The 23,316-nt window shown below is 44.4% G+C and overlaps 2 protein-coding genes across 4 annotated transcripts in view; one reads left to right on the top strand and one right to left on the bottom strand.

Annotated features, from left to right (window-relative positions):
• The window catches only part of Karybeta3 (karyopherin beta 3), a 62,793-nt gene extending 46,151 nt beyond the window's left edge, over positions 1 to 16,642 (top strand). Inside the window, exons 18-20 of the mRNA XM_075681718.1 lie at positions 3,473 to 3,846; positions 11,936 to 12,077; positions 16,376 to 16,642. Coding sequence (XP_075537833.1) covers positions 3,473 to 3,846; positions 11,936 to 12,077; positions 16,376 to 16,462 — 603 coding nt within the window. The 3' untranslated portion in view covers positions 16,463 to 16,642. The remainder of the gene's footprint in view (positions 1 to 3,472; positions 3,847 to 11,935; positions 12,078 to 16,375) is intronic.
• Positions 16,643 to 22,846: 6,204 nt separating this feature from the next.
• Positions 22,847 to 23,316, bottom strand: part of LOC142572540 (uncharacterized) — a 34,405-nt gene continuing 33,935 nt past the window's right edge. For all 3 annotated transcript variants that reach the window (XM_075681715.1, XM_075681716.1, XM_075681717.1), the window contains one exon: positions 22,847 to 23,295. In XM_075681715.1, coding sequence (XP_075537830.1) covers positions 23,284 to 23,295 — 12 coding nt within the window. In that variant the 3' untranslated portion in view covers positions 22,847 to 23,283. The remainder of the gene's footprint in view (positions 23,296 to 23,316) is intronic.

Raw genomic sequence — 23,316 nt, 5'->3', positions numbered from 1 at the left:
AGCAGCGCACATTTGTTACAGTTTTAGTTGCCCTGCGAGATCTTCGGATTTCAGAGGCCATATGCCGTCGTTGCGGTTATCTCCCGACTGCAGCTATAAGTGGCGCTGACATCTCGAACGTTTCTTCCGTTAGGCTTCGACGTGTTCGAAACAAGAAGCAATCAAGAAAACTCCATAAGGTTATCTATATACTCCGTTGTTGAAGCAGCCCGTCACTAAGTGAAAGCCGTTTACACAGTCATTTAGTACGAACTAAGTGAATTTTACAAAAACAACGCCTAATTCAATTCGAAGTGGGCAGCCGGGACCGCCGCCATGTTTGATGCAAGCTACGCAAACCACGCAAGAACGCCAGCGCTAAATCTGAGAAATAGTGTGCGTACGCTATACGCTATGGGTCGTTTAGCATTCTGTGCATGCGCAATAACGACTCGCTATATTATAGCGTCTAGCATCGCTTGCACTGGGACGACATTAGGAAAAGTGCTGGCAGCGGGGAGCGAATGCTTCGTCTGCCTCTCGCTCCAACAAGTCACCGAAATTTGAGATTACACAACCTCCAATACTAAACGCGTGGAAAGACAACTTACATTGTGCCAAGCCATCTTGGCATGCCCACTCTTTGCATATGCGGCAGATTACCTCTAAAGCAGGGTGAGCGGCTGCGTATGCGCTCAGCTGCACTTACAACCAAGCGCAACCACGGCCGAGACGAGCGCCAACTGGCACCCCACACTTTGCCCCCGCCTGCCACCTCACGCATGCTTGATTGTGTTACCGCAAGCTTGCTCCCCTCCCCTTCTTTCCCTTTGCTTATGCGGGAAGGCGGCACTGATGAAGCCACCATCCTTCTCTCACCCTCGGACACTTTCACTCACACCTAAAGCATACATTGTGTGGGGTGCGGTAGGATCTCATCGCACTTGGATTTTATACGGAACATGATGGGGGTGATTTGAGAGGTGCATTTGCAAACGGCCGCTCGTAATTCAGTCATTTGATCATCTGCGCCTGCGGAGGTTTTCATTTATTGTCTCGGCATTCCTTTACTGCGGCAGTGAAATGTCGTATCGAAATGGCATACAAATGCAGTTCGTTATATTGCGTTTTTAAATACATAGTGTTCTATAGACAAGAGGTTATGAAAAGTTAATTACTTTGTTATATCGAGAATTTCGTTCTATTAAAGTTTGTTATATCGAGGTTTAACAGGATATAAAATTGTCAAAATGATTTTTGTAGATGGTTCGGGGCTTACAAGTGCTAGCTGCACACTTTACCGACAGCTGTTGGTATTATCAGTGAGCTTACATATAGCATGCACAGTGGTTCAGGGTGCACTATAGAAATTTAGGCCTTTATTTTGTGATGTTTTGACTTCATTTTATATTTGTCTTGTGCATTGAACCAAGTGAGCTATCGTAGTGATTAGCATGGCTACGTCCGTGCTAGTGAAAAAACCTGAAAAGAGTTGAAAATGAAATGGGTCACAAAAAAAAAAAGATTGCTGTAACACACCACCACACAGTTCATGTGGCAGTTGGTACATGCAGAATCACTGTGTTGTGATTACTGCCACATTGCAGCATTGCATTTCATTCTAGTGGAGATGGAACATGCTTCGAGCTGTGGCATATACAGTAAAAGCTCGTTAATTCGAACCGCTAGGGTAAGCCGCTTCAGTTCAAATTAACGAAAGTTCGAACTAACGAAAGTGAAAGAGAGCAACAGTACACTGCGATTTGGAAGCAGTAGGGCATGTCAGAAATTTGGCGCGTCAGAAAGTGATGGCGTGTGCTGCGGGCACACGCCATCTTCAAGTCGAAGCTCTGGGTCCGACTGTGCCACACCACCGATTTCCACCGAAAGGAACTTTAGCCGAGGCTTAACACTATCACAATGAATCACGACAGCCGATACCTCCTAAGCTGAAAACAGAGGTGGACCACCGATGAAGACTGCCGAGACAAAGACGCTGAACATGTGAAGGTGGCGAAGGCCCTGATTCGTTGGTTTTTGATTGCAAGCGCAGCAGAGATGTACTTGATTCGCTGTGTTTTGGCGCTTGCCGTGCCATCTCCGCACAACATTAGCAGCTGTACAAGATTTGCTCTCGGAGGTTACGTAGAACGGAGAGGTGGCAGCCGCCGCTGCCTTCTGGCTGGCCCCGCGCCGGTTAGATTTTTTTCCGATTTTGCCTTCTCTCGCCGTTCTCTCCGTTTCGGAGGCAATACAGCCTTGTGTGTAGGCAGTAGGCGCGTTTCTCTGGCCGTGTGCCAGGCGAGTGTAGTTCGAATTATCCGTGAGGGAACCTTCTCGCGTTCGAATTAACAGACTTTTTTATACATAGACTTCTATGGAGCTTGGCCGGACCAAATCGTACAGTTCGAATTATCCATAAATTCGAATTATTGAAGTTCGAATTAATGAGCGTTCACTGTAATCTCACTAAGCAGGGACAACACAGTTTATGTCAGTGTAATGCACAGAAAGTATGGCCAAGCACACACTCGCATGCTGGTAACAGATACAGTCAAACCTCAATTTAACGAAATTCGCGATGTAACAAACTAATAGTATTTTCATTTTACAATCTTAGTTGCATTGAAAACAGCGTATTCATTTTTCACAATTTAACGACGTAACTTCATGACACAGTTTCGATTTAACGAAGTTTTTGGCCATTTCAGTCATGCACTTGGAGCCTGTATGGCTAGTAAATCTATCAAAATACTATGTCTGCCGAGGGGAAAGTTATTTCAAGCATCTGTCAGCATGAAAAGTGTGAGGTAAAACTACTATCCTTACTTTATATCGTTGTCTGCTAATTTGCTATCGTAATCGATGCTTCGCCACGCTTCCTCACGCCGGCATTCCGACAACATCATGGAGTGGGATGTGCGCATGTTTGCCTTCATGGGTTGACACCATACTTGTTAATTTAGCTGGCGAGTGAGTGTTTACAAGCTTATATGGCCGATAAAACTACTGTCCTTACTTTGTATGGCTGTCTACTAATTTGCTATCACAATCAATGCTTCTCATTTCGGGTGAAAATGTGACATTTCATAAGTTGTGCTGCAACTACTGTTCAAGTTTCCTTTCTTTTGTTAAACTTAACGTTTAATATGGATTTACTCTTTTTTCTAACATTATTTCAGAATGGCAAATAATTTTTGACGGTACCATGAGATTCGTTGTATTAAGATTTCACTGTACTAAGTGGAGGTGTCAGGTTGCACATAAATTTCTCTTTCAGGTGTGGCTTTGTCGCAGTGCTGAGCACAATGCCCCGCACAATGCCCTGAAACTGCCCCTCAAGCAGCTTATGCAGCAGCAACTATGTGTATTGATATTAGAGCTACATGTTTAAAGTGAGACCTTCTTCTTCTGCACTTAGCATTGGGTAGCTTTGGAAACTGCTTAGTCAGTGCCATGCTCTACAACTCATTTTTGGCTATTGTCATTACAGGCATGTGAGCGCTATCGTAGCTGCTTCTTGGAGCGACTGCTGGCATTGCTGACAAGCGCCAGTCCTGAGGTGCGGCAGGCAGCCAGCTATGGCATCGGTGTGCTGGCACAGTTTGCAGGCGAAGGCTTCACCCAAGCTTGCGTTCAGGCCGTACCAACACTGGTCGCCATGATTGAAGCTCCAGATTCAAGGGCTCCTGAGCGTGTGTTTGCCACTGAAAATGCAATCTCGGCTGTCAGCAAGGTGTTGTTGTGGCGTTCCCAAGCAGTCAATGCTGATGAACTTATCCCTCGGTGGTTTTCCTGGCTTCCTGTCTGGGAGGACGATGAGGAAAACCCACACGTCTATGGGCTGCTCTGTTCACTATTGGAAGTGTACGTACCCCCTACCTCTCCTACTTTTTTTTTCCACAGGTGCTCTTGCTATAGGCCGATTCAAAATTCCTATGCTAGATTTTTAGCACCCGACTGGTACTGTAGAAGCCAACTCGTGTATAGATTAGTGTAGCATGTGTGATCAGAATGATGAGTTTCACGGTAAGAATCAGCATTCTGGCCTACTTCAGATTTTGGTGGAGCAATCTCGGCTTCTGCGAGCCATACTCTTGGTTTGACATTGTGCTCTCTTTCTGCTGTTGCAAAGTGCAGTCAGTATTTTGAAATTGTCATCGGAAAACTGTTGTCATTTGGAGCTCCTGTAGTGGCCAAAGATGTAGATATCTTGTGCTCCTCTGCACTGCTCGTCACAGCTGTCCTTAACACACTTCAGAGTTGATGGCTGGTGACATTGTGATGGTTGAGGATGAAAATTCACTGCATCTCTTCTAGAAGCTCAACTGAAATGTTCATGTGCTGTCAAAATGTTCCCAGGACACGACAGTGCGTTTAATATTACGTCCATGCTGGTTTGCCCAGCTGCCACAAGATCAGGCGTCTCATCTAGCATCTACATCCTTTAAGATCTGACGTAAACAACACTGCCGTGGCAGGATGACAACAACACGGCGAAAAAGATCACATGGTGCATTTGCCACTATCAAAAGCATGAGCTGAGGGCTCTAAAGCAGTTTCCAGGGATCGATTGCAGCACTTGGTTATCTACAAGCAGAAAATGGTGCTTCAGAATGATTAAGAATCTGCTATTAGAATTCGTCAACAGATTCACTGCAGGCACCACTGCAAGAGCTGTGTGGGCTACATAGGGCTCACTTGTGAATGCAACTTGTCACCAGCGTACACCACTAACTAGCGAAAAATTGCATTCCTACACTGAAGTGCTGCTGCAAAGATTTGTCACTATGAATAAATAGGGAGACAATAGGCAGGCAGTTCAGGTATAGAACTTGCTGATAAACTACTTGTGTGCTGTTGCCATGGGTGAGAATTCTACCCTTTGCACAGGCAAATGCATTTTTTGGCTATCAGTTAGTGCCCATCCTGTGTGCGTGTGATGTTTGCATGCTGAACATCATTCAACAGCCGTGCTACAAGTGCAGGAGCAGAAGTCAATTGGACCGTTGTTACAAGCTGGTATGCACCCGCCGTGGTTGCTCAGTGGCTATGGTGTTGGGCTGCTGAGCACAAGGTCACGGGATCGAATCCTGGCCACGGCGGCTGCATTTTGATGGGGGCGAAAATGCGAAAAACACCCGTGTACTTAGATTTAGGTGCGCATTAAAGAACCCCAGGTGGTCAAAATTTCCGGAGTCCTCCAATACGGCGTGCCTCATTATCAGAAAGTGGTTTTGGCGCGTAAAACCCCATAATTTAATTTTTTTTAACAAGCTGGTGTGCATGCATTATTCTGGTTGTTTTCCGTGAACTGAACAACCTCATGGCAGCTTCTCCAGCAATGTGCAGATCTTTTTAACCATCACCTAGGAAGTGTTGTCAAAATTATGAATGAAATTGTTCTATGAAATTATAATGGTTTTTGTAAATGCTGGCAGAATGCTCTAATGAAATCCTGCTGAAGTGATGCTTAAAAAAGTAATTTGCTTTTGTTGGCCGTTGGTTCTCGTTTCATCACACTAGAATGGCATTTCTTGCATGGTTACTGTAGCATGAAAGTTTTTTAGTATGGGCGTGTGAATATCGAATTTTTTTAATATGAATCGAATACGAATATCTAGCTTCGAATATTGAATGATCAGACAGAAGCTTCTTTCACTAATAAACTTTTATTTCTCCATATATTTATGTTGAAAACAATATTATTAGAACGAAATGTGATTGCACAAAAATATCAACATCTACAAAACAGTTACTGTTATGACAGACTTACTGAGATTAGCTTTTCAAATCACATATGTATTGCACACAAAATTTTGCAGTTTTAAAAAAGTGGCTAGAAACATTGAAAGCTGTCATGTAGAAAGATAAGTTGTTCTACGTGGTCAGGAAGCAGACACAACTTTTAGCAGACACAACTTCCCCTGCCACAGAAAATGCTCTTTCTCTTGGGACAGAAGTGGCTGGTATTGCCAGGTATTTAAGGGCAAAGCTTGGCTAGACTGAGTTACTGAAGGAGCCCACAGCCTGCCACCAGATACATGGATCATTGTTCTTTCTTAGTAATGCCTCCTCGGAATGTGCAGCAATTTCCCATTTTAATGAAGAAAGTTTTATATTTCCTGCTTGGCTACTTGCAAGATCATCAAAAGCATCGCAAATATCTCAGGAGAGCTGTGCAGATTGTTTTGGCTCTTACTTTTTAGCTTCTGGGTTAGTCGTATTCCCAGTAGGACATAAGGCTAGATATTGAAGCACCAGGTCTTTTAACCCCATCATCTCCTGTTTGTTGGTTTTGAATATTGTGGACTTGAAACATGGGTCCAAAAACATGGCCAAGCATGCTTCCTTATCTTCTGCATACAAAGGGAATCTTGCTTTGATGAAACTAGCTAGTTCTCTAGGGAATTCAGTTATGCCACTGAAGTTGCTCAGACAGTTAAGCATCCCAAAAAATAATTCGTACTTGAGCAGGAAAGTGACGGATATACATCTTTACTAGCAATCATAGTAGCATAATAGAATGGCTTCAGTACTGTGATGTATTCAGAGGTCTCCTTCCATTCTAGTGAGCTTAGGCCATCAATGCTGTTGTTCAATGTGGCTAGCTCAACAGTGACTGCTTCCTTCAAGTCCAAGAGGTGGGACAGCATGAAGTATTGGCTGTTCCATCTGGTTTCCACATCTTGCACCAAAAAGGGGGATCCTTGCCTGTTCTTTTTTGGTATTCCTCTAGCCCCCTTTGTGCCGACGAGCAGTGCTTATAGTGACCAAAAATGTGCCTAGCCTTCTTGCACAATCAATCAATAGACGGAATAAGGAATATTGGGTCATTGATAGCAAGCTGCAGGGTGTGAGCGAAGCATGGGCACTCATACCGCGGGAGACTCCTGACCACGGCTCGGATGTTACGCCAATTATCTGTCACAATGTGCTTTTGGCAGTCATTGGATATCTCCCATTCAACGCGCATCTCGTCAAGTAATTCTGCTATGTCCCTGCACTGTGACTGGCAGCCGTGTCACGAGAATTGAGCGTGAATCGTTTCATTTGAAAAATTGATGCCAAAAGGTGGCAAGTGAAGCTCACGTAACTTTCGTTGGCGCGTGACGTTCACATGTCGCTGCTAAAGGCAACAGCTGTTGTTCCTCCTCCAAAAGCACTGCTGAGCTCGGCATTCACCTTCTTCCTTGTGTCGTCATACAAGCACGGAACAAGTGTGGGTGAAAGTGTAGTGCGCGATGGTAAGCGATAGTTAGGAACAACCACAGCCATATGTTCTTTAAACCCACAGTCTTCAACAAACACCGTAAGGCTACAAATCAAGCGCTACCATGGCAGCCACCTTATTATGGAGAGCTTGAGTCTTCTTTTCCAACACTGGCTCAGTGCAGCACACAGTCATTTATCGCTGACTGATCTTTCCCAGGCACATCTGCAGCGATCTTCCGGTACACTTTAACAGCAGCCAGATGCGACTTCAGATGGTTGGCAAGCGTAGTTGTCGTGCCTGTCGGCGTTTGAAGACTTGCGTCGCATGTTTTCCACTGCGCCGTCAATGATGCCCTCTTCATGAACTATTTCCAAACAGCACTTCTTTCTCTTCATTTCAGCATGGTCTCCAGATTGTTCCTCCGTTTCGTGGACGGCTTACCATAATCCCCTTCTTCTACCATGACATGCGCCGGCAAAAGTGCAGAAAATCAGGTCCTTGTATTGTAGGTTAGCCACAAAGAAAGTCAAATGATTGCGTCCGTTTGGTGTGACCCGCAAAGAAGCCTAAAATGCCACCATGCTGCTATGTCAATGTCGGTGAGCCTTGCCAGGCCTCACATACGCCATGGTGGCCATCATACAGCAATGAAAGCGAGTCCAGTGCACACACTCAAGTGCAGTTGCCGAGGTTGTTCGCTTCGTGTGTGTGTGGGAGGGGCTATTGTTGGTTTATTAAGTTTCGAATAATGGAATCCCTCTGAATATTTGAGGATATCCAAATATTGGCAACCTTTAGAATATTTGAAATTTCCAAATGCACAGTTTTCGAAACGAATACGAATATTAAAAATTTAATATTCGAGTAATATTAAAAAACTTCTAATACAGTCGACTCTCATTAATACAGACTCTGATAATCCGACAAAAACGTCCATTTTATTCAAAGTTCGTAATATCTGAAACGCCTCACTTTCGAAAGTTTCATCGCGATGTCTAACAGCTTTATTGCAAAGGGTGATTGACAAACATCCTAAGTAACAAACAATAAGTCGCAGTTTTGCCCGAAAGGCAAAGCATTGATTGCGATAGCAAATTAAATAAGCGCGGCAGCAGCAATAAACGATTGACCTTCATGCTCTCTCTCGCTTCAGTGCCAACTAAACGTCGAAAGCACAATACATATGAACCTGCGGGCACTGGGTGTACTTTGTCCACATCACTGATCGCTTTCAAGCTCCTGCACACACGCGGCCGCCATCGGAGTATAACCCCCCTCTTTCCCTTGCCCCCCCCCGTGCCTCGTGCGCAAAAGACTGGGCGCTTCCACCTTGCTTTCCTCCTTGCCCCATGCGCAAGACATTGAGCCGCGATCGTCGGCTAACCCTCGCAAGTCAGTTGCCAGCCCGTGTTGACATGGGAAAAGTCCATTTTATATGCTCGATTTTGACAAAAAATGCTGCTAATTTCATCCGCTGTAGCCGATAGTCCGTTGTAGTGCGGTTTGTTAAAAGCGAACTTCATTGCATTAGTAAAATAGATAGAACAAACTAAGGCTGAAATATAGTTCGTTATATCCGAAAGTCTGTTGTACGTGGGTCCTTTGTAATGAGCGTAGACTGTATTCGCACACCCCTATTTTTTAGTTTTGAAGTGTCATGCACTATGACTTTGGAACTTTTGACATACAGTAAAACCCTGGTAATTCAAAGGCTGCCAGACCACAAAAATTCTTCGAATTCAGCGGATTTTTTAATTAACCAAAATGAAGAGAGAAAAAAAAAGAGAACTTGCCTAAGAAATGAAACACCTTTATTTTCCATGTCCGAGAAAGATTACTTAAAGTAGTCACTGCTGCAGGATTGCTTAGAGCGGTAGTTTGTCACTCCAAGTGCCGTGTTCTCCAGCTGGCTCACAAGTGTAGCACAAGTGTAGCAACAAAGTTGCGGACAATGTTCACAGAATCGATAACTGCTGCTAAAGTGGGTGTGCGGGTGCTTGACACCAAGAATTTGGACTCGATGGATATTGCAGACTTCATGAATGCACCATCACTGTTTCCATTGAGGTAGTGCATTTTCACGACTGATTTTTCGGATGAATTGAGGCCGAAAAGTCAGATTTTCCTGAATAAATCGTATGTTCCAAGCCACGCTATGGTGTACTGGAATGGAGCAGTGTGTCGTCCGTACAGCAAAACAAAGGGACAACTGGGAACGCTTCTGCAATGACGCCACCAGTAGGGCGCTGCGATCGACCGGCGTGCCTAGCGCACAAAATTTAAACGTGTTGTGCGAAACTTTCTATATTCATAAACTAAAACACTCTCAAACCAATTGAAATTAATACAGTAAAAAAAAAACATTACAAACTGTTCGGACACATCAATAACAATGTCTAAGCTTGCATGTGTCCAACCACAGATCATGCAGTGTTCTTGATCGTCCGCTCAGTGTTTTGGTTGCAGAAGACAAACAAACACTCGTCTACTCATTCCGTTCAGTAAGCACACATATGTTTTTAGTATTTCGAAACACGAGATGGTAAGAAGCCCAGAAGGAGCACTTGCACTGTGGCTGGTGGGTTGCATGGGATTCCATTCATGTTGCATCAGCCAGAAAGGCGGTCGTAAGGTTTCACTGAAGGAACACACGCACACACAGACAGACAAACAGATATTTACAAATCCAGCGCTTCCTGTACACATAAAGAATGTGTGAGCGTGGCAGGAAAGCCACAGCAAGCAATCAGCAAGCTCTATACGTTCATGCATAACCTCCGCGACAATCATAACTGCGAATCTCGGAGGCCCTGTGTTGCACCATTATTTTTCTGCTTGCCAGCAATGACTCCAAGCTGCAGCGACGGGTGGTGCTAAAAGTAGGACGGCGTGCTCCAGCATCCCCGGCCATCATCACAAAAAGAGGCATGTTTTCACCGCCGGACGGCACACTGCCCTATTCCAGTACACCGTAGCCACGCTATGCATTCTTGGAGGCCGCCATGTTGGATATTTCGCTGGCTTGGCTTCCAGTGTCCCAGCTCTATAGCCTCCAAGGTTTAGGAGGCACGCACTATTCAATAGAGAGCGTGCACCACCCTCCGGTCTCGGAGGCCATGCCCGCTCTTCCTTGGCTGACAAAACGCTCCAGGGGACGTCACATTTTCTTTTTTCGTTCTTTCTTCGGTCAGCACTATCATATAATCGCTTGATTCGTGATTCCCCCCCCCTCCTTAATGTTTCGGTTGCTATTTTGCACATGGTGAGCAGGTGTGTATCGGAGACGTTGTGGCATCCTTGTGGATGTGTGTACAGCTTTGTATTTGTGTGGATTGGTGCCACCTCCTGTGCATTTGTGAGAGCCAAGTGGTACGAAGCTTGTTTCTTAGATTGCCATAGGAAACTTTTGGGGGGGAGATTGCCAACACGGAGACGTCACAAACCCAAGCAAGTCTGATCACCTCCAAGCGTGGTATGAGGCAGGGCATTATTAGATTTCTTTTTTTTTTTTTAAGCCACTCTAAGCCTAATAAATTTTATTTCTTTGGCTGAATGAGTTTTTCAGACTATTTTGCGGTCCCCGCGAGGTCCGGAAAATCGGTTGGCAACTGAGTGTCGCTTGTTCCTGCCGACCGAAAGCTACAAAGTATCTGGATAGAGCCGCACAGGCTATTCAAATTATCCAATAGAATTTGCATTGAAAATGATTGGTCCGCTCAAATTCTTCAAATTAACCTTTGAGTTAAGGTTTTGCTGTATTGTACTGGTGGTCTTTTAACGATGTGCAAAGGTGTCGCTGCAACCACCACGTTTTTGAGGGTACGAGCCAACTGGGGTCAGTAGGCTCAGTCATGTGTATCGAGTGAGCTCAAAGTGACATTTGCTCGGTTTCCACTGCAAATGTAAGCGCCCTGCAAGAAGGGTTAGAGTACAAGGAAGGCATTTTATTGCCGACAACCTCAGTGATGATGATGATCAAGCTTTATTTACTATGGATGGCTCAATGGTCTAAAGGGTAGATGGATAGGGGGATGATAACTATCTGCTACAACCCTCGCTGCACTGTGTGCCCGAGCTGAAGCTCTTGTGAGTTGGGTGTAACAGCAGAGGACAATGCTTGCATGAAATTATAGGACGGCTCCCAACTCTTCAGCTTGACAGCCACCGGCAGAAATTCAGTGCAGTATGAGTGCGGTCGTGAAAATGAGTCTCATATCTTTGGCATTGGTTCTTGAACAGGAGCACCGAAAAGGTACGTGCTCGCATTTAGCCGATAGCCTTTGGTGGTGGCCAGCAAAAAGGAGGTGAAGTGGTTGGAAAAGTCCAAGTTCAATACAAAGCATTTTGGCTCTGAGAAATTCTTCACCTGAACAAACCAGTGAGCTGAGCTTCAGGTTAGTTTGGGGCAGAGAGCAATGGGAGCTTTATGGTCTCGCTACTGTGGCAGCATCTTTGATAACAGAGAGGGAAATTGTAGGGCCCGCGTGAGTAAAGTTCTAAACTGGCCTCGTTGAATGTGTCCCTGTGCACCCCAATTGTGAGACGCTATGGAACTGCAACATAGTGGATGAACACAATCCCCACATGTTGTCACTCCGCCCACATCCCCAAGCTAATTTTTGTCCATAATTTTACCTTTTGTATAGAGTGGAAACCCAGTATAGTAGGACACGTTGACTTGTCAAGAATGATACCAACTATTCATAGAAAGTGAATGTCTCTCTCTCTCTTTGTTCATAGGAATCATCCAGCCTTGTTGGGAAAAGACAACACAAACCTTCCACGAGTGGTGATGGTGATGGCAGAGGCATTTGCCAAGGAGGCAGTGGAACCCAGTTCACCTGTCGGAGCTCGCATGGTTGCTTTGCTGCATTCTCTAAAGGTTTGTGCTCGAACTTGAGTTGAGAGAGTGTCTGTGAGATTTTTCAAAGATCGGGGAAGCCATAAATTACTGAATTTCTGTGCAGCCTCGTGTAGCCTGGAATTCAAAGGCCCATGTGCATATACCGTATTTACCCGCATAATGATCACACTCTCGTAATGATCGCACTCCTGAATTTTGTCGTCAAAATTAGCTTTTTTTAAATTTCCCGTGTAATGATCGCACCCCGAACTTGCCGCAGCGATATGTTGTGTGCCAAGTCTAGCTAATAATGATCGCGCTTACCATCTGTCGAATGCTGCGCGAACGACTCTTAATGACAAACCAAGCGGCCTGCACACACCAAACATTCTTAAGCAGATGCCCCATTTCATTCCTTTCATCACTTTCCGCACTTCCATGACAAAAAAAAAGCTCCAACCAAACTTGCCTTTATTATGTGTAGGCTTTATAATGGGTGTGGTCAATATCAACAACAAAAAAGGCACCTTTCGATTCTTCTCGTCTGCACTCGTGGGCCCGGCAATGGCAACAATAGCTAGCAGCCACATTTACACTGATACGTTAGAAGTGTATCCTGTTCATAAGTCGACGCTTGTAACACAGCTAAGATATTCGCCCACTCTTAGCGGTAACATGAAATATTAGGATAGTAGTGAAGCAAAATGCTGCAGTTTCCGCAGCATTCCCGCCATGTGTTCCGATGTCACTGGCAGCTAAGCGCGCCCATCTGTTTCTGTCCTCTCAAAGTGGACATAGCTACGTTATTGCCGCAAACTTGCCGATATTAACCTTATTATTCATTACTGATATAGAAGAAACTGTTTCAATGCACGTAATGTACTCACGAGAAGAAACATCGCGTTTGGCACGTTCGGCCGGCTGCCATTTAAAAAAATTTTTTTTTGTCTCGCATTACATACAGCGGCAGCCGCCTATTTGTTGACTTGTTGTCATTTCGCAGCAAATGCGGGATGAAAAAAAAAAATTCTTTTTGCAAGAAATTTAACCCGCGTAATGATCGCACTCTTGAACTTGCGTCAATTTTTTTTTTTTTTGACAAAAAAGTGTGATCCTTATGCGAGTAAATATGGTATACACGAAGCTGATGTGCACCTTTCAGTTACAGGCTATATGAAGAGGTGGCATGTTTGTGGTGCCCCCTCCCCTCTCTGAACTATTTACATTTGGTAAGCTTTTGGTGCTAATAGGAACTGCCATAAGACTGAACCCAAAGTTGCTCTTGCAAGGCATTGTCCCTGGAAAGATCTTCCTTTGTCTGCAGGAGGAAATTTTAAAAAATGTGTAATAAGGAACTTTTGGTTGGGCCTGTTGTTTCCTGTACATGTAACCTTCTGCCTAGTATGTGGCAAGCAGTGGCTGCTATAGTGGGATACAACTTAAGTCTGCAGTGAAGCCACGCCCACGCCCTCATAACTGCCAGCCACTGTTCCTCTGCGAGGCTGCAAATAGTTCGTACTTCAAACTTTCCCTGTTACAAATAAGGCGGTAACCACAAAAATAAAATTATAAGTGCATAATTTTATATGTTTTCACTTGTCTGTTATAGTGGAATGGTGAAAGCCTAATTCTTAGTTAAACTGAAATAAAAGGTTTGCTTCGCTGCAATTATTTACTGTCAAGTTTCACTTGACTTGGCAGTGAAGTTTCACGAGTAAAACGGTGTCATCACTGAAATGCACGGTACCGTGGACTTTTGAAGAGTGAAATGCTCAGACTCTATACATTTTGTGCATGTCTGTTGCGCACCTCATTGCTTCCGCTGATGAAAAGACTTCAAGAATAGCAGTGCTCGAGAGGTATAAGTACGACGCCATTTTGAACACGTCGCATGACGACGACTTCGTTTGCTTCTGTGATTGGCTATTGGAATAACTGCAATAAGTCTGGTTCGTGTGCCTTAGTTGCCAACTGCTGTCTTATATTTTAAGTTGTATATTACTATAGAGGTCCCAAAGAAAATTCCAGTCAGATAAGAGCGGATAAGAGTACTCCGTACTCTCCAAAATTAAAAACCAAAAACTGGACCTTTGTTATACCTAAGCAGAAGACAAGTCATGCCTGCTACTGTTTCTGTCAAGAGGTCATTTTTGTTGAACAGTGACTAGTGCAGTTGTGGCAAAGGTGCCATGAGCTTTATTCCATGACACTGATTCTTTTGGCGTTTTTTCATAGCTTGGTTTGTATAAAGCGGTAAAGAATATGGCTTAACTAGATAGATATTACAGATGTCGCACTCCAGCATGTCCTTTGTTATTTCCCTAGACATTGTCCATAAGTTGGTGCATCACTAAGCAGGTCTTTGTAGACCTCCTTAAACCTTGTCAAGAAGTGCTGGAGGTCTGCAAACCATTTTTCGAGCGCATCTAAGGAGAATTCTACTGGTCATTCTGAACATGCTTCCTGAATCCACAAGTGAGCGCTGAGATTGCACTCAGGGTTTGTCAATCCTGTCTGCCAGAAAAACAATCTGCACTAAATCACAGTAGAAGCCGTCAAATGATGGTAATTAACATGCCCTAAAACTTCCAGATGAATGTGTGCCTCAACGTGGACCAAGTTCATCTGAGATGAACAGTGAAAAATGCAAGTCGACTCCGTGTTGGCTAGTGAAAAGTATATATTTGTTGCAAAAAAAAAAAAATCTGAGCCTGTCCCAGATGGACCAGTGGAACTCGCCTATAGGTGGTGGTGGTAACAACTTTATTGAGACTGCTCAGTTATGATCTGGCAGGCCCGAGTCCTAGAATGGCCCCTCACAAGGAGTGACCCTTTTGGCCTAGGCAACGAGGGCTTTTTGTACTTTTTCATCCGGCGTTCTGAGCAGCTCTTCCCACGTCTGTTGTGAGGGAGCTAGCAGGAGCAACCTGGGAGGGGGTAAGCCCTCGCACCCCCAAAGAATGTGATTTTGGGTAGCCAATGTTTGATTCGTGCAATTTTGACATATTGGGTTCCATTGCCCGTTGGTAATTATGGCTAGCCAATGTGGGCTGGGGAACGATTTAGTTTGGATTCGACGCAGGATCGAGGCTTGCGTTCGCGTGAGGCTTGCGTTTGGAGGTGGGTAGATTCGCCTTTTTCGCTTGTAATAGTCTATTTCGTGGTATGTCGTCGGTGCCTCATCCATGGGATCCGAGTCTGAGGGGCACATCTCCCGGTTGATTAGACCTCGGGCTACCCAGTGCGCCTCCTCATTCCCTTGATTCCCCGAATGGGCAGGGACCCATACGAGTTCAACAGTGTTTTCATTATTAAAGCCCCGTAGGACTCGTGCTGCACAGACGCCTATGCTGCCTCTCGAAAAGTTGACTATTGCCCTTTTGGAGTTGCTTATGATAGTTTGCACGGAGGGATTCATGATGGCCAAAGCAATGGCAGTCTCTTCTGCTTCCACGGTCGACGCTGTTTTTATGGTCGCGGCGTTGAGGATACTTCCCTCTCCGGTCACGACGCTCACTACGTAAGTTTGGTGATTTTGCTTTGCTGCATCGACATAAGCGGTGTGCTGGTTGCTTTGGTACCTTTCTTGAAGGGCCTTGGCTCTGGCAGACCGCCTCTTGTCTTGTCTCCCAGAGAGCATGTTCTTGGGTAACGGTTTTATAACCAAACGGCTTTTGACCGCACCGAGTAATGTTGTTCTTCCTGCTGAATTCATAACGGGATTCAGCCCGAGTTCACTTAGAATAGCCCTGCCAGTTGCGGTGCGGGAGAGTCGTTCACGTTGGGCTGTTTTATGGGCCTCCACAAGTTCGTCTAGGGTATTGTATATACCTAGCTCAAGTAATTGTTCAGTGTTCGCATACCTCGGGAGACCAAGGGAAGCTTTATGAGCTGTGCGAATGACGCTGTTAACCTTTTCCTTGTCAGGAAGGCGTAGGTGGTGGTAAGGGAAGGAATACACGACGCGACTGATCAGGAAAGCCTGCGTCAAATGGCAGATATCAGCCTCCTTCATACCGTGGTGTTGTGTGGCTACTCGTTTGATTAGGCCACATATTTTCGCGTCTATAGATGCACTGAATTAGGTGGGGCATGGCATGATCATGTGTACACTCACCTTTCTTGCCCTGTTCCAGTTGTTTAATGCATTCAATTGTTTCACCCGCAGAGGTAGCATAGTAGGGGATGTCTGGTCTAGTACCAGGGTTGGCCATAAAAAAGAAGCAGAGCATAGTGATGTTGTGGGGCTTTTGTGCGAGAGGAAAGGCTGGTTTCGGGGTGAACAGCAGGGCTCCTGCAATGTGATCATTACAATGCGCGTTTTCTCTTCCTTTCAGAGCAATGCGGAGATGTTTGCCATGTGCATTGCTCCCCTAAGCTTGCCACAGCAAGAAGCGCTACAGAAGGTCCTTGGCGGATGTTGATGCATTGCCCCGTATTTATTGGACTGTCCGCCTCATCTAGGCAGCACACTGTGAATAGGATAATTTTGTACATTTGCCTAATATTAGGGTTCTTCCTGTGTGATAAGTGCAGGCCTGTTGTCAAGGAGGCCCACCTTGCTTCCGGGTGGATGAAAATAAAATCTGTGGAAGCAAAAGTAAGCTGGTCTCGTGTGTCTGTTGCTGCTACACTGGGTGCCTTTGTGTATGGATTACTGCAGGTTGTTTCTTTGCCCTTTAAAGCTATGTACTACTTGCTCTGGCATGCTTTCCAGTTAGCATGCCAATCCAACTTTTACGACTATCATAAAATGCCAGATTTTTAGAGCTGTTTTACGATTGTTGTATTGATTACAGTAGTTCTACGATTTTTCATTTGCATCTACTTAAGGGCTAAATTGATTTCAAGTGTACACAAAACACAATCCTCGACTAGTTTCTCAGCCTCATTTTCCGAACCTGGCGGGCTATCGGACCTGTAGCCTCCATCAGCACCACCTGCTCATTGAATCAGTGTATAAAGGCAGTCGAACTTTTGTCTACTTTCATGTGGATGGTTCGTGAATAAACTTTATTAACATTTCCATTCATGGCACAGATCATTATTGCTGGGACTAGGGGAGCATGCCTGGTCACAGCATCCCTATAAACCACTCTCGAAAATTTTTTTTAATGCAGAGACAATATCATCAGTCATAAATTTTTTTGTTTTTTGCTTAGACTGTATTGTTATTCAGCTGTTCGGCTGGCTGGTCTGTAGATGCAGGCAGCACACGGATTCTTGCAAGTTCACCCAAGCAACCAGTCTTCGTCACTAAATCTGTGTCAAGTTTTTTTTCTTACCTTGACACTGCGCTTCTGGTACTTTCAGGTCATGAATTGCATGCACATTTCAGCATGACTTAGCGTTCTTAAAAGGAAAGTAGCTGTATACAGGAAATGCACATAACATGGACACCTAGGACTAATGGCCCCTCCAGAATGTTACGATTCACAATGCAGGGGATTGCTGTAGACCAACTTCTCTCTCCCCTTTGAAAATGCATGCAATTCTGAGAGGGCAGCTTAGTGTTCTAGCACTAAGCTGCTAAAAAAAAAGCTGAAATGAAATAGAGTTTTGTATGTTGAAACCACAATCTGATTATGAGGCACACTGTAATGGGGGACTCCGGATTAATTTTGGCCAGCTGCGGTTCTTTCACGTGTACTCAATGCACATAGTACATGGGCGTTTCTGAATTTCGCCCCCGATCAAAAATGCAGCTGCTGCAGCCGAGATTTGACACCACAGCCTGTTCCAGCACACATTACCAGAATGTGAATGTAGAATACAAACAACTCTCAAAACAAACTGGGTAAGTTGAACGCTGCATATATATTTAAGTGTAATGCAAGGCCAAACATTCTAAAATTTTTTGCCGAGGAGAGGACCCGATGCTCATGCTTGGGAGTTAACTTCTTTTGACTGGGCCCCAGAGTGTTGCCATCCATGGAGAACTTGGGCATTTCCATTTTTGTAATATTTGTGTATTCATGGCCCTCTTGCAGAACTCTACCATGTTTTATTTTTCTTTCCCCCCATAGAGTCAAAAGGCCTTTAATCTTTACAGAAGGTGGGCTTTACCAGTTACTGTAGGCTTGTTGAGGCCACCCAAATCACACAGCAGATGAAATGGCAAGTCCGACAGAGGACAGCCACTTTTTCACTCTCTGATTCCTCGTGCACTCCCCCCATTCATTCACCCAAAATTGGGAAAAATCGCAGCCTGGCTAGACTCCAGAGGTGTGCGCGAGTGTGTCGCTTGCTCTTGAGCCAGTCCATTGAACAAGAGTGGTATGGCAAGTTTTGTATGCACTGCCATTCGTGTGAATGTGCACTTGTTCTGCGCCCTCATTTGTACATGTATGTCCTTCAATGTTTCTGAACTTAATAAGAGGTGCTTTCTGATCATAAGTGGAAAGCCTGGAACAAGGCAAGTATGCGAAACCATATGCAGGTCCTTCTAGAGGCAGCAACACATGGAACAGGTGAAGAAAAAAAAAAAAGCTATGCCAGAAAATTCATCAACAAAGGAACACTCGATGTATTCTAAATAGAGGCCCTACTTCCACAAGTATGTAAGCGTGTTTTGATTGTAGACTAACAATGTGCCCATGCAGGTTGAAAGCTGTTTCACTCTTTCACTCTCTTCTGCTATGCCTGGCTATGCATAAGTCTAAGCAGTCGCTATTACTTGCATACCTCACAGCCTAAGCAGCCAGCTTTTAATCAAATGGCGCATTCCATAGGCCGTCTACTCGAGTGGAGAGCATAGTTTTTGCTCATTCATTCTTTTGCAGGCAGGAGTACTTGCTTCCAATATCAAACAAGTGGAAAGCCAACTACGCTGAAAAATTTCCCTGGCACACAATCATAACTTTTAAGAAAGAGCTGTGCAAAATAATGTGGCCTTGGAAGTACAGTTAAACCTCATATAATGAACTTCAATATAATGAAGTGTATTTATACACGATTTCAATATAACGAAATTTTACTGCCGCCGCGAAGAAATACCGATACAACAATTCCGCGGACGCAGATGGCCAAATATACGGCTGCTTGCGTACGCAACAATCCAATAGTGCGCCGGGCGACCACGACCACCACTGAAGCGGAGCAGCGTCATGTCATCATCATCATCAGCCTGTTTTATGTCCACTGCAGGACGAAGGCCTCTCCCTGCGATCTCCCATTGGCCCTGTCCTGCGCCAACCAATCCCAACTAGCGCCCGTGACTTTCCCAATTTCATCGCTCCACCTAGTCTTGTGCTGTCCTTGGCTGCGTTTCCCCCGTCTTGTAACCCATTCTGTAACTCTAATGGTCCAACGGTTACCTGGTGCATTACACGACCTGCCCAGCTCCATTTTTTTCTCTTGATGTCAATCAGAATATCGTCTATACCAGTTTTCTCTCTGATCCAAACTGCTCTCTTTCTGTCTCTTAAAGTTAAGCCTAGCAATCTTCGTTGCATCGCTCTTTGTGCGGTCCTTAACTTGTTCTCAAGCTTCTTTGTCAGTCTCCAAGTCTCTGCCCCATATGTCAGCATATGTCAGCATTGGTAAAATGCATTGATTGCACCTACACCTTTCTTTTCAATGATAATGGTAAGCTTCCAGTCAGGAGCTGACAATCTCCCTCCCCAGAACAGGAATTGGCCTCCCTGGTGCAGTATTCGGCCACCACCTCCCAAATGATCGCTACAATTCGCGTCGTGTATTGTATAATAAAATCCAAGCGTGGCAAGATTCTATCGTGCCCTGCACGCTGTATGCTTTAGGTGCGAGGGTGAGCCGACAAGGATGGTGGCTTGATGAGCGCAGTCTTGTCACGCAAGCAAGGGGAAAGGGGAAAAGGAGAGCGAGTCAACACCCTCTAGGCTCGTGGCAACGCGATCGAGCGAGGGGAAGGGAGTGATGGTGCAGGTTAATGCAGCTTAACGTGCGTCTCCTTTTCTAGTGCTGCTGCGGACGCACCTGGCCGTCAGCACGACTGAGCGCATACGCGGCCCGGACGCCCTGTTTTCGAGGTAAATGCAAGGACTTGGGTGAACCGAGATGGCGTGGCATCATGTGCACTGTCTTCCCGCACGTTCAGTACTGGAGGTTTCACAATTTCGAATTTCGAAGACGCGTTGAAGCGAGAGGCAGACGAAGCGTTCGCTGCCAGTAATTTTCATGATAGCGTCGTTCCATTTCAGGCGACTATAAGTCGCAGGGGTGAAGTGGATGTGAAAGTGTGGCTGGCTTTGCTTAAATATATCAATGGCACGGCATGAAACCGTATATTTCGTCGCCAACTCTCAAATTCAGCAACATGCTGCTTTTTTTTTTTTTTCTCATTCAAATTCACCTTTTCCCATTGCCCTATAATTTGAAAAATTTTGCAACCCAGAAAAATTCATCGGCAACTGTACTTATTTGCATAAAGGATCAAATTTCAATACAACGAAACTTCCATATAACGAAGCAAACTGCCGGTTTTACCGACTTCGTTGTACCGAGGTTTAACTAATATATTGGCCTCGTCAAGTCACTAGAAATGTTGCCCTGAACTTTGTACTTAAATAGAAGAAATATTAATATGTAAACTTGTCATTCTAATTGGACTGCAAAGTTAATTGCACACATCCAGATGCAAAGAGGACTGTATAAACCTATATAAAACCTGCAGAACCTTTGCCCTACACCTTCTCGCCTTTACTTATAATTAAAGGTAATTTAATGGATCAAAATGTAGCTCTTGTAGATATATGCACATGGGTTTGTTGACAGGAATGGCACGATGTGATAGGTAGGCAAGATTGTAGGTTTGGAAGCAACAGAACATTATGGGTGACAGAAGGCAGTTTTTTTTGTGTGTGTGTGTGGTCAGATTCTTTTGTCATTTGATGAATGATAAACCTGAAACATTTGCCAGAGGGAATATTGCTGAATTAGCACCATCCACACATAGTAACGGGCTCTGACCACACTGTAAATGAATGCGTTGTGAAGTGTGTATATATGCCATTCATCAGAGAAAACTTCACTCCACTTTGGCAATGGCAATTACACCTCGTTTGCTCACAAAATCAGAGTTGCATAGCTTCTCACTAAAGGAGTTCTGGCATGAGCTTTCCAACATTTTTTGCTGTAAATGAAGGTCCTCGACATTGAAACCCTAGAAAAAAAAAAATACTGGCAGGCCTCGGATAGTCATAAATAATTTACTTTAAATAGCTTTCAGTTTCGATTTCATTACTCAGGAGGAGTGTTTGTCATAACGCAGGAGGTGGTCACATAGGAGTGGAATATTGTGACATTTTGGAACTTGCTCCGGCTTGCTCGACCATCTGCAGTGCTGCTGCTCTTTGCACGACCCAATGCAGAAGCATAGCAAACGACCAAGTGAGCTCGAGTGAGATGCATGTGTCACACGAGTAGAGACCGAATGCTGAGGCACTAAAGCCATCATTTAAGACATATATAGGTGCCAAATACTGTCCTTTAGGCCTGTACAGGCTCAATTATTTAGAACTGGTGTGCATTTGAAGATAAATTATTTTCTAAGTAACGCAGCCCACTAAACCCGTTTTGTGAAATCTATTTTATTTTACAGTTAAAATGAAATGAGGCAAGTTGCGTAGGTTACAAGATTTATCTGAAAGTTAATGCGACTAGATGCCACGAGAAAAGTTGTGAAAGAAAGTCACGAACAAGGCCTTTTTTTTGGCGAGTATTAATTTGTGTGCCGAAAAGGAAAGCTCAACATCCGTCGAAGTTTGCGGCATATACTTGTACTTTGGCAAGTTCAATGATTAAATGCGCTTTACAATTTCAGAATGTTCACCGGTCAGAAGCTTGACAGTTCTTACAGTACCGAAACCACGGTAGTTTTGTCTGAGACAGACTGAAGTTTTGAACTAACTCTATCAGCAACAGGTTCAAAGGGAATGATGGTGAACCTTTCCCGATTGTCCGAAATGAACCCCGTGTTCCAGGTCAGCATTGCACTTGAGCATTTAAGTTCCTCAATAATGCCGGCTAAAAACTTGAAGAGAGCACACAAGTACACTAAGTCACCTACAAGTATATTGTACGAGAAGAAAGGAAACCGAGAGCCCAATTTTTATTAGTCATATCATAAATGTATTGTCGCATAGATTAGTCTGAGCCTTTCTCATAATGATTCTCTCCATCTTCTGCAAAGCTGTTAATAGCCTTTACACTGGCAAAAGTGTTTGTAATATTTGACTGTCTTCAGCAAAGTTTTATAAAATTTTAAACAAGCTGAGGCTAGGACACAACATAGTAATAGGCATCTTTAGGCTATGAAAAATCCAATATAGGTACAAACATAGAAATAGGCATTTATAGACACAATAAAAGTTCCAATAAAATGTTTGTAAGAAAGACCCATAGTTCGAGCTTATATTTTATATAGGCCGGACAAGAATGTCAGAAAAAAATTGGCATTTTACACCTCTTGGAGCACAAAACCAGAACTGGTTCGCGGAAAAGCTATTACAGTAAATTATTTAGGGTGCTCCGAGGTTCACCAGTAGTATTCAGGGTTTCAAGTTGAGAATTTTCATTTAAAGCAAAAAAAGAAAATGAAGTAAGATTTCATGCCAATATTCCTCTAATGGATCATGTAGCTATGGGAACAAAATTGCGTAACACTGAAGCACGTATACGAAACTTGTGTGTCCTATTCTAAATTAAATCTGACACACATCACAGTGTTCCATATGGCAATGAACGCTAGTTGTGCTATCAGCATTCTTATCATCACGTTCGGGAAATTTCGAAGCATGTTTCACAATGAGCCATCATTTCCCACAATGTCACCGGGACATGCATAGCCTTCCCTAACTTTATTCAAAATCCATTATTTTTGGACCTCCTTCTTCTGTGATACATCACACGCTGTAACTGGCATCGCCTGCCACCTTGAAGCTGTATTATAGACATGTCTCAAGTCTTGCGATGCTAGTCACAGTGGCAAGAAAAGATGATATTGCAAATGGATATCCGTCTGCACATGGACTGTCACGGGGTGCCATTTGCTTGAAGGGTGCACGCAGTGGAGAGCTTGATGAGACGTGCGTGTGCTTGTTAAGGCCACACCACTAAGTGTTTCTCGTAGCAGGTAACGTGCAGCACTTTTCCAGTTCCGCTGCAGCTGCGGCCACGATGTTTTTGGAAAAATGGAACAGTCACGTTCATTGTACAGCTTGTGCCCGCAGTAGGCATGCTACAATCACGGGGGTACTGCTGATGTTCAGGATTTGACCTGCGAAGACGGGATACAAGG

This window comes from Dermacentor variabilis, chromosome 2, assembly GCF_050947875.1.
Source record: "Dermacentor variabilis isolate Ectoservices chromosome 2, ASM5094787v1, whole genome shotgun sequence".
Lineage (NCBI taxonomy): Eukaryota > Metazoa > Arthropoda > Arachnida > Ixodida > Ixodidae > Dermacentor > Dermacentor variabilis.
The sequence above is the reverse complement of the archived record's forward strand: the minus strand, read 5'-3'. Positions and strand labels throughout refer to the sequence as shown.